Source organism: Carcharhinus amblyrhynchos, chromosome 3 (genome assembly GCF_965287045.1).
Source record: "Carcharhinus amblyrhynchos chromosome 3, sCarAmb.v2.hapA, whole genome shotgun sequence".
NCBI lineage: Eukaryota > Metazoa > Chordata > Chondrichthyes > Carcharhiniformes > Carcharhinidae > Carcharhinus > Carcharhinus amblyrhynchos.
Window position 1 is genome coordinate 90,084,203 of NC_137326.1, and position 15,498 is coordinate 90,099,700.

Sequence of the window (15,498 nt, forward strand, 5' to 3'; positions counted from 1 at the left end):
AATTGCAAAGGTTCACAAATCTCTGAGTGAAAATATTTCTCCTCATTTTAGCTCCAAATGATCGACTCCTTATTTTGAGAATGTGCTGCTGTATTCTAGCTTCCCTGCCCAGGGTGAAAACCATTCAGTGTATCCACCCTGTTAAGCCCCTTCAGAATTTGGATGTCGCAATGAGATCACTTCTCAGTCTCCTAAACTCTAGAGATTATTGATAGGATCTACTCAGTTTCTTATTACAGACTAACCCTCTCATCGAAGAAACAATTCCGTGAACATGCACTGTACCGTTTCTAACGCAATACGATCCATCCTTTTGAAAATGGGAGACCAAACTTGCTCATAGTACTTCAGGTGTGGTCTCACCAAAGCCCCATGGAATTGTAGCATTTCTGAATGAGTGTCAATTCTCTGATGGTAACTAATTCTCATTGATAAATAATGCATGAGCTCTTACCACCAAATCACATGACTAACTAACTCATATTTGTTTTCTAGTCTTATCAGCAATGTGGCGCCAAAAACCATGAAGAAAATTAATCCAGAATTTGGCAAGTAAATATCTCAACACCATTTACACCAGATGCCTTCTATTGAAGAATCAGTACATGAAAATGAAAAGATTATTCAGAATGAAAGGGAAACAGCAATTTAAACTATGTATTTCAGTTATTGTTTTGCAAATATAATTTCATTGCACTTCATACTTGAAATGATATTGACTATAAATTTCTTTATGCATAACCAAAAAATACATTTAAAAGGATTACATTTGATGAGGAAACGAATAACTGGGAGTTAATAAACAGCAAGCATTCTCAGCATATCATATGATGTCATTTGATATGGCAGTTCATTAGATGAAAACACCTTTTTTTGTTAAAGTGGCTTAAATTTTAACATTTAATGATCATTTTCAGCAGCTTTTTTAGACATATGTTTGACCGATCATCCAGGCAAGTATTCCATTATGCTCTGGCTTGTGCTTTGTAGATGGGGGGCAGTTTTTGGTCAGTCAGGAGGTGAGTTGGTCACCATGTGATTCCCTGCTTTTTACCTGCTCTGATAGCTTACAGTATTTACATGGCTAGTCCAGTTCAGTTCCTGGTCAATGGTAACCCCCAGAATGTTGATAGTGGAGGCTTCAGTGATGGTAATACTATTGAATATCAAGGGCCGATGGTTTGACCCTCTCTTGTTAGAAATGGTCATTGCCTGGTAAGTGTTACTTGCCACTTTTCAGTCCAAGCCTGGATATTGTCCAGGTATTGGTGCAATCAGACATGGACTGCTTCAGTATCTGAGGAGTTGTGAATGGTACTGAGCATTCTGCAGTCATCAGCAAACATCCCCACCTTTGACATCTGATGGAAGGAAGGTCAATGCTGAGGCAGCTGGAAATGGCTGGGCCCGGGATACTACCCTGAATTCCTGCAATGATGTCCTGGATCTGTGATGATTGACTTTCAATCACCACAACCGTTTTTCTTTGTGCAGGGTCTGACCCCAACCAATGGAGGATTTTCTCCCCCAATTCCCATTGACTCCAGTTTTGCTAGGGGCCCTTGATACAGTGGAAGGAAGGCCCTGGCATCCTGGTTGTAGTGGTCCTGTAAAAGGCAGTGACAGTTCCAGACAGGAATGGTAAGGTAGATGATGGGATTCAAGGATGGGCTGGGTACTGTCAATGTTGGAGTCCTGTGTGTTGAAGTGAGAGTGCTGGGTGACAGAGGAACAGTCATGGTCACAGTGACAAGTTAAATTCAGTATGGGGCCAGGTCTAGAGTCATGGTTGGGTATTAAAAGTTCTCATGGAGTGGGTCACAGGAGCGGCCTAACATGTGCAGGAACTTAATGGTAGGGTTCAGGTGCAGAATGGGTCATAGGATGGTCCCGGGTGTTGGCATGGGAGGTGGCGGGGCGGGGGGGGGGGGTGGTGCAGTGGATGACTGTTGTGAAGAACTGTGCTGTGCAGCAGATTCATATTCGACTTGAGATTCAGGCCAGGATTCTCTCTGCTCGCTGTGCTGCTCGAGGACTGCAGCAGGCCAGGAGACACCAGCAGGAGGCCTTTAGTTACGTTATGCCAGGGATCAGGCGTTCTGACTCCACTGTTGGAAACAGAGGCCACTGAGCCACCCTGGTGAGGTCAGAGGCAAGGGGGGATGCCCCTTGGGAGGAGGGAGGGGGTGGTCTGGAAAGCCAGGCACTCAGATTGTAGGGCTGGCCAGCAATCTAGTGCAAGATCCCTTGGGGATCAGTGAGAGGCTGGCGATGGGGGGCCAGATTGGCACAGTGGCCCGCTCAGCACCATACTGCCAGCTTCTAGGGCAAGAATAGGCCCCACCCCCAACTTACCAGGACAAATCACACTGTGGCACTCTGCAATGGTCAGAGTGTTGGAGATTCGGTCAGGTAAGTACGTCCAAAAAATGCATGGGAATACTCCCGTTTTTCCACCCGTTGGGCACTTAGTCCTGTTTCAGGAGAATCCCAGCCATTAAGTCTGTTTCTCTTTCCACGGACTCTGCCAGGCCTGCTGAGTTTTTCCACCACTTTTTGTTTTTATTTCAGATCCCCTGCATTTGCAGTTTTAGCTTTTATATTATTGTGTAAACAAACACTGGATCAACTTATGTCAAGAGCTCCAAACTTCTTGTGACAATGGGAATCTATGTACTATTTTATAATGGGATGATAAATCATGGCCCTACTACCACCAAAGTTGTCATTCTGAAACTGACAGATGGTGAAGTACTCACCAACAGGAGTAAACAGAAATCCCACTGGCTAAACACTACTGTGAACTGTACTCCCATGGAATGGACATCACCTGTTTAATGCGCTCCAGTGACTGCCTGTGTTGAATGAGTTAAATGCAGAACACTCATTACTTGAGTTTAACAAGCTATTGTTTCCTTAGTGAGCAAAAATCAGCCTATAAGGATGAAATTCTAACCAGTTGCTTAAGCAAGGAAAGTGCTCTCATCTTCATGCCATCCTCCTTCTCTGTTGGGGGGTAGGATTCATTCAACAGGACATCTGTGAGACAAAGATCATCATGTCATCCAAAACAAAGGTGCAGAGGGGACTATAACAACAATAGGGTCATCTCACTCTTCCCTGGGAAGGCCTTTACAAGGGTTTTGCTTAAAGGACTCCACCTTAAAGTTTGGTGTACGGCTTGACTTGCAGACTGAGTGGATCTAGAAGTACAGTGCAATTTCCATGCTTGCAGATCTACGTTGGACAAGATCTTCTCCACATTCCAGCTACAAGAGAAGTGGAGGGAAGAGAACATCCCCCATTACCTTGTTTTCGTCAATCTCACAAAACTACCTGACATCACCAGAGCACAAAGCTTTGGAGAAAATTGGCTATCCACCAAAACTCTTTAGTCTCTCCTGTTCCTCCCATGACAACAGGCACTGTAATGTAGTTTGACAGCATCAATTCAAACAGTTTGGCAGTGAAAAATGGAATGAAACCGGGCTGTGTTCTAGCTCCGACTTTTGGTATTTTCTTCTCCGTGCTCCTGACTTCTGTCTTCCTTGCAGATAAAGAAACTGATTATTTGTGCATGGTAACCTCTACAGTCTGTCCAGCTTGAAGGTAAAGAACAAAATGCAGCACAAATTGATCAGTGAACTCCTCTGAGTCTAAGGTCATGTACCAACTGACTCAAGAGCAACTTCTTCCCTGCTGCTGTCAGACTTTTGAATGGACTTACCTTGCATTAAGTTGATCTTTCTTTACACCCTAGCTATAACTGTAACACTACATTCTGCGCTCTCTCATTCCCTTCTCTATGAATGGAATGCTTTGTCTGTATAGCGCACAAGAAATAATACTTTTCACTGTATACCAATACATGTGACAATAATAAATAAAATCAAATCCGTGCTGATGATATTGTGCAAGACATTCACACACACACACACACACACTCAGCAACAAAATCACTCAGTATCATGAAAATTATGGTTATTGGATGTGGTGTCACATTCCTCCCTCAATCACACTAAACAACACTCTGCTAAAACTGGTTAGCAAATTCAAAGGCCTTGTACCCACAGTGACAATCTGACTCTTGATGGAACCCAATACACACATAGGAAAAGTAGCTTTAGCTGACTCACTAAACATGGGAAAACAGCAAGCAGATCTTGAGGATGCTGTATTATGAAGGCTGTATTCTCAGCACATTGTTGTACAGCATGGAAGTCTTGTAGTTACCAAGAAAAGACCAATGGAAATGGTAGTTGACAAATTTATTAAAGTTCTTTGAGGGTGTAACAAGCAGGATAGATAAAGAAGAACCTGTATCCGTGGTGCACTTGAATTTGTAAAAGGCTTTCAAAAGGTGCCAGTTTTAAGGTACTACACAACAGTTCCTCCTGCTGTCAATGATATATTAGTATGGACAGAGCATTGGCTAATGAACAGGAAATTGAGAATCAGGAAAAATGGATCATTTTCAATTTGGCCAACTATAACTGGCAGAATGTCACAGGGATCAATGCTGAGGCCTCAAATAGTTTTTAAAATTCTTCTACAGGTCATAGGCCTCATTGATTACATCAGCAGTTTTATCACCCATTGCCCTTGAGAAGGTAGTGGTGAGCCATCTTATTAAACCATTGCATTCCATGTGGTGTCAGTAATCCACAGTGCTGATAGGGAGGGAGTTCCAGGATTTTGACTCAGAGACACTGAAGGAATGGTGATATAGTTACGAGTCAGGATGGTGTATGGCTTGGATGGGAACTTCCAGGAGGTGGTCTTCCCGTGTGCCTGCTGTCCTTGTCCTTCTAGATGGTAGAGGTTACGGGTTTGAAGATGCTGTTAAAGGAGCCTTGGTGAGTTGCTGTTTCCAATCTATTTATAAACTGCTTACAATCCGTGTTAATGATTTGAATAAAGGGACATTGGCCTGAATCCTTTGATATGGCGACTGGTGAATGACTCAGTTTAAGTCACTGATACACCCTGGGACCCTGAGAAAGGCTTGATGCATATTTCTAGAGCGAATTCCTTAAATATTCAGGGATGAAGGTTATCATGCCCTGGAGATTTATCAGCCTTCAATCCCATTAATTTCCTGGGACCTGGGACAGATAGACCTGGATGCATCAAGCCTTTCTCAGGGTCCCAGGGTGTATCAGTGACTTAAACTGAGTCATTCACCAGTCGCCATATCAAAGGATTCAGGCCAATGTCCCTTCATTCAAATCATTAACATGGATTGTAAGCAGTTTATAAATAGATTGGAAACAGCAACTCACCAAGGGTCCTTTAATAGCATCTTCAAACCCGTAACCTCTACCATTTAGAAGGACAAGGACAGCAGACACATGGGAAGATCACCTCCTGGAAGTTCCTATCCAAGCCATGTGCATAAATCACTGAAGGAGGCAGGACAGGTTGCAAAAGCAGCTAATAAATTACATTGAATCCTGTATTATATGCATGGAGAACACAGTACAAAAGAAAATAAGTTACATATCTTCATAAGAAACTATTTCAGCCTCAACAGGAGGGAAATGAAAGTTTTAGAAAGGGTGCAGAGAAGATATACACAAAAAATTCCGAGGTTAGAGGCTTCAAAAGTAAAAATGTATTCATTAGTCATAAAAAAGGCTGCAATTAAGTTACTGTGGAATTCCCCTAGTTGCCACACTCCAGTGCCTGTTCAGGTCAGTGCACCTAACCAGCACATCTTTCAGACTGTGGGAGGAAACCTGTGTACCTGGAAGAAACCCACGTAGACATGGGGAGAACTTACAATCTCCACACAGACAATGGCCCAAGCCAGAAATTGAACCCGGGTCCCTGGTGCTGTAAGGCAGCAGTGCTGACCACTGTGCCACTGTGCCTCCTTCAGTTATGTGGATTGATTGGTGAAGTTGGGGCTGTTCTCCTTGGAGGAGAGAAGATTGAGAGGAGATTTGTCAGAAGTGTTCAAAATCATGAAGGATCTGGATAGTGTAAACAGGGAGAAATTATTCCCGTCAGCAGAAGGTTGAATACCCTAAGGTAAATAACAAAAGGACCAGAGGTGATGTGAGGAAAAAACTCTTATTATAATTCAGGTCAGCAACTTCAAAGTGTTTTATGAAGTCTGTCTGGATCATAAGTTTTGCAACTTGAACTTGACTATGGTAAGCATGAGATGCTTCACTTTGGATATGATTCAACTGACCCAAGGGAGCATTTATCAAACAAAGTTTATTTAAGAACACAATCAACATATAGCAATAACTTCTGCCAATTATAAACAAGGGGAAAAAACAATCTTAACATTGAATAACTCTTGACAAATATATGAAATGTTCCAATCAAACAAACTTCCTGACCACAAGTTTAGCACAGAAAATATGAATGATCACATGATGCTGGAACTTAGTCCTTTGGGTGGAGAATTGAAACTTTGACTTCCCAGCCTTGTAACTTCTAGTAGCCCTCTTGGTATACATATGAGCTTAAAGTCAGAAAAGCTTCCCAAAACACCAAGGAGAGAAAGAGCGAGAGAGAGAGAGAGACTCTAGTTGCTGGCTAGCAAACCACCAACAACAGAATTTTCACTTTGGAAAGGAAAGGAAGCTTGCTTCTAGCTAGCCAGCAGAATGTATAATCCCAGGGAGAGAGAGAGAAACATTGCTTTTCAGTCTGATGTCCAAACATCTTTTAAACTACAACAGCAGCCAGCAGCCCAAAACTGAAAATGAAACAAACCCTGTCACCTGACCTATTAGTCTTCCTTTCTCCAACAACTCAGGATCATAAAAAAGCCCAGAAAGTACCTGAGTCTGAGAATAAAAATAACCAAAACCCCATTTAAACCATTGAACTAATAATAAAAGGACTTCTGAGCAGACAGCTTGGCAACAATGGGAACAAAAAGCTTACAAACTGCAGAGAACATGATTTCAGAAAGAAAAAATCATTTCTTAAAAGTATATGAGCCTCACACTCTTTATGCAACAAGTCATTTGGACCTGGAATGCGCTGCCTGAGCATATCGTGGACACAGATACAACTGTGGTTTTAAAAAATTATCTGAAGAGAAAAGATTTTATTGGGCTGCAGGAAATTGTTCAAAGATGCTGAGATGCTATTGGAGAGAAGCGCACAAAGACAATGTGCTGAATGGCTTGTTTTCTGTACTGTAACATTCCGTGATTCAAGTTTAGATACATTTAAGGAAGCTGATGAACACATGAGGAAGAAAGAAACAGATAATATGATCAAGGAAGGTGGAAGGAAGCTTTTTTGGAACATAAGCAACATAGATGGCAATATAATTTGCTTTTGTGCTTTAGCAGAGTTGAGGAGGAACTTCTTCACTCAAAGGGTGGTGAATCTCTGGAATTCTCTGCCCGTTGAAGTGGTGGAGGCTGCCTCGCTAAATATTTTTAAGACACGGGTTGATGGGTTTCTGATAAGCGAGGGGATTAAGGGTTATGGGGAGAGGGCGGGAATGTGGAACTGAGCCACGACAGATCAGCCATGATCTTATTGAATGGCGGGGCAGGCTCGAAGGGCTAGATGGCCTACTCCTGCTCCTATTTCTTATGTTCTTATGTTCTTATGTAAATTCTATATAAATCTGCCAGTAGGGAATACAAACCATATCCCATGTTTCATATCTTTATATATCAAAGCCAAGGAATTAATGTGAATCACTCTCTCTCCCCCATTCATGCTCTCTCTCCCAAGTGACACTTTCTCTCCCCCAGCTTCTCACACACTCTCTCTACCCCACCCTCTCACACTCTTTCTCCCTCATCCCTTCACATTCACCTTCACACAGTCTCCAGTCATGCATTTCCTCAGATGTCAGTGTGCTCTGCTACTCCAGCTGTCTCACCTGGGCCCCACACTGCTGCACCAGCTCTGTGCCCTGAGACCCACATTGCTGCTCCAGCTGTCTTGGCCAGGCCCCACCCCCACTGCTCCAGCTGTGTCTCCTGGCCCCACACTCCTGAGTCCTACAATGTTTCACCAGCTGCCTCTCGCTCTAGCCCTACACTGCTGCTCCAGCTGTGCTACCTGGGCCCCACACCCACTGCTCCAGCTGTGTTACCTGGGCCCCACACCCACAGCTCCAGCTGTGTCTCCTGGGCCCCACATCCACAGCTCCAGCTGTGTCTCCTGGGCCCCACACTGCTGCTCCAGTTGTGTCTCCTGGACCCTACACCACTGCTCCAGTTGTCTCTCCTGGGCCCCACACCCACTACTCCAGCTGCGTCTTCTGTGTCCCACACAGCTGCTCCAGGTGTCCCGTGCTCCGGCCCCTGAAATTTACCCTCAATGCTTACATTCACACTCTTTGCTGTTTAAATCCAATCACCGGCTGGATATTGAGACTATCAGCAGCAAATGCAGGGAGAAACCAGCCTGTGATTGGATCTGAGCAGCTTTACAAATATTTTTCAAATATTAATCACTCAAATGTCCAGATTTGGCAGGCTGCAGATAGTTTACAAGCCTGCTTGATATGAAGGGTGCTAGAGCAGCACTCCCACTCATTTCAGCAGCATTACAGCCCTGGGAGCAGGCACACATTCCTGAGAACATTCTTTATGGCAAGGTAGCTGGAGCTGGAACACCAGGAGAATGCCCAAAACTCCACTTCAAGGATGCTTGCAAGTGGGGCTTAACATTGATTTTCACATCTGGCAAACGCCAGCCAACAATAAAGGGAAATAGTGATATTACATGTGGACCACCAGGGTCAGTGACTACAACAACTTGACAGCAGGTTCCAACAGCGAGAACACAAGTTCAAATCCCACAATTGCAGCTGAGGAATTTCAATTCATGAAGGAAATAAATCCCGAATCAAAGGTGAAGATCAGTAATGGTGATCACAAAGTCACTAGATTGTGATTAAAAAAGTATTGTTCACTAATGCCCTTTAAGGAAGGAAAACTATCCTTAGAGGTCCAGCCTATATCTGACCTCCAACCCTCAGAAATGAAATTACCTCTTGATGGTCCTCTAAAATTGACACCAAACCACTCAAGTGTATTTAAGAAGGTAACTTATACCCACTTTCTCAAGGTGAATGATGCCCACATCCCATAGGTGAATAGGAAAGCACTCCATTGAATTTTCTTATTCATAGTGTAAATGAATATTGGGTAGCATATCTAATGGGCAGACAAACTGCATCTGCCTGTTTTGCGCTGCTGTCAATGTTGAATTGCATGCCCTCTGGCTGTTTAGCAGGCATTAATCCAGCACTCCATATTTCAGTGTGGCAGGTCAGTGAAGAAACTGCCTCAGTTTGGGACTGCAACATTCAAGAAAGCAGCTCACCACCACCTTCTCAAGGGCAATTAGGGATGGTCAATAAATATTGACGTAGCCAGCGATGCCCATATGGGAATAAATTTATAAAAATAAAGCAGGAGTAGAATTAAAATATTAATTTAGGAGAAGTGGCACTCGGTACTCTACTGCCTGACTTTTACAGTATTAATTAGGTTTGTACAATCTGCTGTACATTTTGCATAATCCACATGACAACAGCTTGTTACAATGCTTTTGGGATTTGCACACCATGCAAATATTCCAGTAATAAGCTTCTACAGCTTAATGCTGATACTTCTAACAGACATCCCTTCACGTGACTCATGGCAGCATAGAACTGCAATCATTATAGCAACTACAATTTTATTTTTACGTTGTTTTCAGTAATGCAGTTAACTCCAGCGTGCATTGTAGTTACCATCAAAAATCACCTTTTCTCTGCATTATTTTGTGGACAATCTTGTTTTGTAGTTGTGTGACATATTCCTTTCAACTCATTTTATTTTATCTTGCTTGCATTAGCTACTTGAGGCTGAAAGCTGCACAAAGGCACACCCATTCCTTAATCACCCATCCTCTGAAGGAAATGAACAGGAGGAAGGTGCAGGCCATCAGCCCCTTAATAATGTCACCAATCCTTCCTTAGCCCCCTCCTATTCCTCATCTACATGCTGCCCTTCAGCAACATCATCCTGAAGGCACGGCATTACTTTTCACACATCCACTAACGATACCCAGCTTGACTTCACAGCCACCTTGTTCGACTCGTCCACATGATCAGATTGCTTATCTGACATCCAGAAATGGGTCAGCAAAGATTTTTCTCCAATTAAATACTGGGAAGGCAGAAGCCATTGTTTCATCCATGCTCCAAACTCCAATTCCTAGCTAATATCTCCACCCCTCTCCATGGCAACAGTCTGATATTAAGCCAGGATCTTCGCAATTTTGGTGTCACATTTGATGTCGAGGTGCACTTCTGACCTGATATACGTGCCATCCCCAAGACCATCTATTTTCACCCTCATAACATTGCTCAACATTGCCCCTGTGACATCTGCTGCTGAAAGCCACATTCAGGCCTTTATTACCTCTGGACTTGACAATTCCAATGCACTCCATATGTTACCTTCCATAAACTCGAGGTCATGCAAAACTCTGCTGGCCCCATCTTAACTTGTGCCAAGACTTGTTCCCCTATTAGCTCTGTGCCTGCTGACTTACACTGGCTCCTGGGTGAAGCAAGGCCTTGGATTAAAAATTCTCATTTCGTTACCAAATTCCTCCCCATCCTTATCTCTGCAATTTCTTCCATCCTCACAAACCTCTCAGATACCTGGCCTTTTGTACAATCCCAAATTAAATTACTCCATCTTTGGTGGCTGAGCCAGTTGTGCACTAGTTGCTTTGGCCCTAATCATTGAAATATCATCCTTGCAGCTCTCCGTCTTTCTATTGACTTTCCTGCTTTACGACACTTCTTAAGACCTAGCTCTTCGATCAAGTCGGTCATCTGACCTCATATCTCCTAACTGGTTCAATGTCATATTTTGTTTCATCGTGTGAGGCACCTTGGAATGTTTAACTACATTAAAGTTGTTGTTATTGATACCCAGGACAGACAAGAGTTGACACAGGACAACCTGTGACATTCAGTGGGAAATTATAAGCAATTTTTTCCATTTGAAAGGATTTATCTTATTATTTGAAATTGTAATACCGTTTAAATGTCTTTGCAGTGCTTACAAGCAAGAAAAACTCAAAGCTGTTGTACATTTGTCCTCCTTACATGAAAAAAGCACTTAAAACACATTGTGAACAAATAAAAAGATCCAAGGTCCTATTTTTAAAAAAGGTATAGACCCACCAATCTGTTAAAATTAATTGTATCTTCTCCAAGTCCTATTGCTATTTTGAATCCTTATGGCTCCTCCCTGCACTTAAAATTAGTTTCAAATATAAACATAAAACTGCTTACTCATAGAATGCCTACAGTGCAGAAGGAGGCCATTCGGCCCATTGAGTCTGCACTGACCACAACCCTACCCAGGCCCTATTCCCATAAACCCACGTATTTACCCTGCCAATCCCCTGACACTAGGGCAAATTTATCATGGCCAATCAACTTAACCTGCACATCTTTGGAGTGTGGGAAGAAATCGGAGCACCTGGGAGAAACCCACACTGACACGGGGAAAATGTGCAAACTCCACACAGACAGTGACCCAAGGCCAGAATTGAACCTGGGGTCCCTGTCACTGTGAGGCAGCCATGCTAGCCACTGTGCCACTGTGTTGCCCCTCCTTTGTGATAATAGCTCAGCACGCAGAAATTAAGTGTTTGGTGGTTGAGACTGCCTGTGACATTATATTTTCCCACTCTCTCAATGATGCTGAAGTCCTTGCAGAGCCCCGCCATTGGCAATAGCTAATACTTTCATCCACCTTGGACCCAAACTCTGGAATCCTCTTCTTAGCCTTGCCACCTTATCATCTCTTTCTCTCAATCTTTAAGACTCTCCTTCCAATCTATTTCATATCATCATCCATCTCCACCTATGTGCCTCACCTAATCCTGTCTCTACCTGTCTGCCTCACTTGGGCCTGTCTCAACCTATCTGTCTCGCATGGGCCCATTTCCATCTATTTTCCTCGCCTGGGCCCATCTCCACCTATCTGCCTCATCTGGACCTGTCTCCATCTATCTGCCTCGCGTGGGCTCGTCTCCATCCATTTTCTTTGTCACGGCCCGTCTCCCCCTATCTGCCTCACATGAGCCTGTCTCCATCTATTTTCCGTGCATGGGCCAATCTCCACCTATCCACCTCGCCTGGATCCGTCTCCTCCCCTGGGCCCGTCTCACCTATCTGCTTCACCTGGGCCTGTCTTCACTTATCTGCCTCGCCTGGGCCTGTCTCCAATATCTGTTTCGCCTAGGCCTGTCTCCACCTATCTGCTTCACCTGGGCCTTTCTCTATCTATCTGCTTCACCTGGGCCTTTCTCTATCTATCTGCCTCACATGGGCCTGTCTCCACCTATCTGCCTCACATGGGCCTGTCTCCACCTATCTGCCTCACATGGGCCTGTCTCCACCTATCTGCCTCACATGGGCCTGTCTCCACCTATCTGCCTCACATGGGCCTATCTCCACCTATCTGCCTCACATGGGCCTATCTCCACCTATCTGCCTCACCTGGGCCTTTCTCTATCTATCTGCTTCACCTGGGCCTTTCTCTATCTATCTGCCTCACATGGGCCTGTCTCCACCTATCTGCCTCACCTGGGCCTGTCTCCACCTATCTGCCTCACATGGGCCTGTCTCCACCTATCTGCCTCACATGGGCCTATCTCCACCTATCTGCCTCACATGGGCCTATCTCCACCTATCTGCCTCACCTGGGCCTTTCTCTATCTATCTGCCTCACATGGGCCTGTCTCCACCTATCTGCCTCACCTGGGCCTTTCTCTATCTATCTGCCTCACATGGGCCTATCTCCACCTATCTGCCTCACATGGGCCTGTCTCCACCTATCTGCCTCACATGGGCCTTTCTTTATCTATCTGCCTCACATGGGCCTATCTCCACCTATCTGCCTCACATGGGCCTGTCTCCACCTATCTGCCTCACATGGGCCTGTCTCCACCTATCTGCTTCTCATGGGCCTATCTCCACCTATCTGCCTCACATGGGCCTATCTCCACCTATCTGCCTCACATGGGCCTGTCTCCACCTATCTACCTCACCTGGGCCTGTCTCCACCTATCTGCCTCACATGGGCCTGTCTCCACCTATCTGCCTCACATGGGCCTATCTCCACTTATCTGCCTCACATGGGCCTGTCTCCACCTATCTGCCTCACATGGGCCTATCTCCACCTATCTGCCTCACATGGGCCTATCTCCGCCTATCTGCCTCACATGGGCCTGTCTCCACCTATCTGCCTCACCTGGGCCTTTCTCTATCTATCTGCCTCACATGGGCCTGTCTCCACCTATCTGCCTCACATGGGCCTATCTCCACCTATCTGCCTCACCTGGGCCTTTCTCTATCTATCTGCCTCACATGGGCCTGTCTCCACCTATCTGCCTCACCTGGGCCTATCTCCACCTATCTGCCTCACATGGGCCTTTCTCTATCTATCTGCCTCACATGGGCCTATCTCCACCTATCTGCCTCACATGGACCTATCTCCACCTATCTGTCTCACATGGGCCTGTCTCCACCTATCTGCCTCACATGGGCCTATCTGCACCTATCTGCCTCACCTGGGCCTTTCTCTATCTACCTGCCTCACATGGGCCTGTCTCCACCTATCTGCCTCACATGGGCCTATCTCCACCTATCTGCCTCACATGGGCCTGTCTCCACCTATCTGCCTCACATGGGCCTATCTCCACCTATCTGCCTCACCTGGGCCTTTCTCTATCTATCTGCCTCACATGGGCCTGTCTCCACCTATCTGCCTCACATGGGCCTGTCTCCACCTATCTGCCTCACATGGGCCTGTCTCCACCTATCTGCCTCACATGGGTCTATCTCCACCTATCTACCTCACATGGGCCTATCTCCACCTATCTGCCTCACATGGGCCTGTCTCCACCTATCTGCCTCACATGGGCCTGTCTCCACCTATCTGCCTCACATGGGCCTGTCTCCACCTATCTGCCTCACATGGGCCTGTCTCCACCTATCTGCCTCACATGGGCCTGTCTCCACCTATCTGCCTCGCTTGGCTCCTCTCAGCCTATCTCCACCTGAAACCTTTAGCCGTGCCTTTACTACTTTCAGGCTTGATTATTACGTGTTGTACTGGCTGGCTTTTCATCTTCTGCACTCCATAAATTTGAGCTTATCCTAACCTGCACTATTCTGCTCACCTATCATCACTGTTCTTGCTGATCTACTGATTTGATTTTAAAATTCTCTGCCTTGCAAATTCAAATATTTCCATAATCTCACCCTTCCCTCTCTCTGCTGGAGCTTCCACCTCTGCGTTTTTCTAGCTCTGCCCTGATATACAGCTCTCACTCTGTCTGGTGCTGTAGTACCACGGGAGATGTTACAGAAACCCCAGCAATGATACACTGATGGAACAGTTGCCAGAACACTCCAAATCTAAATGGGGCTTGACAGAGTGGTATCAAGATTTCCAGATAATACTGTGGCACAGCGGTTAGCACTGCTGCCTCACAGTGCCAGGGACTGGGTTTGATTCCCAGCTTGGGTCACTGCCTGTGCTGAGTTTGTGTCTGCGTGGGTTACCTCCAGATCCTCCAGTTTCCTCCCACACTCTGAAAGATGTGCATTGACCCGAACAGGTGCCAGAGTATGGCAACAAGGGAATTTCACAGTAAATTCATTTCAGCATTAATGTAAGCCTTACTTGTGACTAATAAATAAACTTTAAACTTTTTTAGGGGTATAGTTAATTCTTTAGAACACTAGAGGAAATTACAAAGTGATATTGATAAAGTGGTGCTGTATTGGACTCCACATTAAAGGAAGGATATCGAGGCTTTAGGAAGATACCACAGATTCACTCGTGAATTGCCTAGTAAGCAGAAATATAAATATGAAGGAAAGCTTGGAAAATTGTTTTGCTTACAATTTTGGCACAGAGTAGATAGAAGTAAACTATTTTTAATAGTTTACAGGCTTGGTTCCAAAGGATCTAAATGTAACATTAGCTATAGGCAGGATTTTCCAGCCCCAACATCAGCGGGCAATGCTGTTTAACTTTAATGGATCTCTGGATTTTCCTATCCTGCCCACAATGATGCCCACTGGTGTCAGGGCTGAAAAAGCCCACCCCTTAAGATTTAGAACAGAGAATAGAAAAAAATCACTTTTCACACTGAGTTGTGAGGATGTGGAATTAATTTTCAGTCCTAGTGACTGAGGCAGAAGGTACATCAACATCAAAATTAGATTGAATTAGATTAATGATTTGGATGAAGATTTATGGGTATAGATAGAATGAATGCAAGCAGGCTTTTTCCACTGAGGCTAGGGGAGAAGAAAACTAGAGGACATGAGTTAAGGGTGAAAGGGGAAAAGTTTAAAGGGAATATTGAGGGGGTTTCTTCACACAGAGAGTGGTGGGAGTGTGGAATGAGCTGCCAGATGAAGTGGTAAATGCAGGCTCACTTTTAACTTTTAAGAAAAACTTGGACAGGTACATG

At 44.8% G+C, this 15,498-nt stretch overlaps 1 protein-coding gene across 1 annotated transcript in view; it reads left to right on the forward strand.

Annotated features, from left to right (window-relative positions):
* The first annotated feature begins 509 nt into the window (after positions 1–509).
* LOC145340918 (uncharacterized) overlaps positions 510–15,498 on the forward strand; it is a 104,428-nt gene continuing 89,439 nt past the window's right edge. The window contains exon 1 of the mRNA XM_080185494.1: positions 510–552. Within this exon, the coding sequence (XP_080041620.1) occupies positions 524–552 (29 nt within the window). The 5' untranslated portion in view covers positions 510–523. The remainder of the gene's footprint in view (positions 553–15,498) is intronic.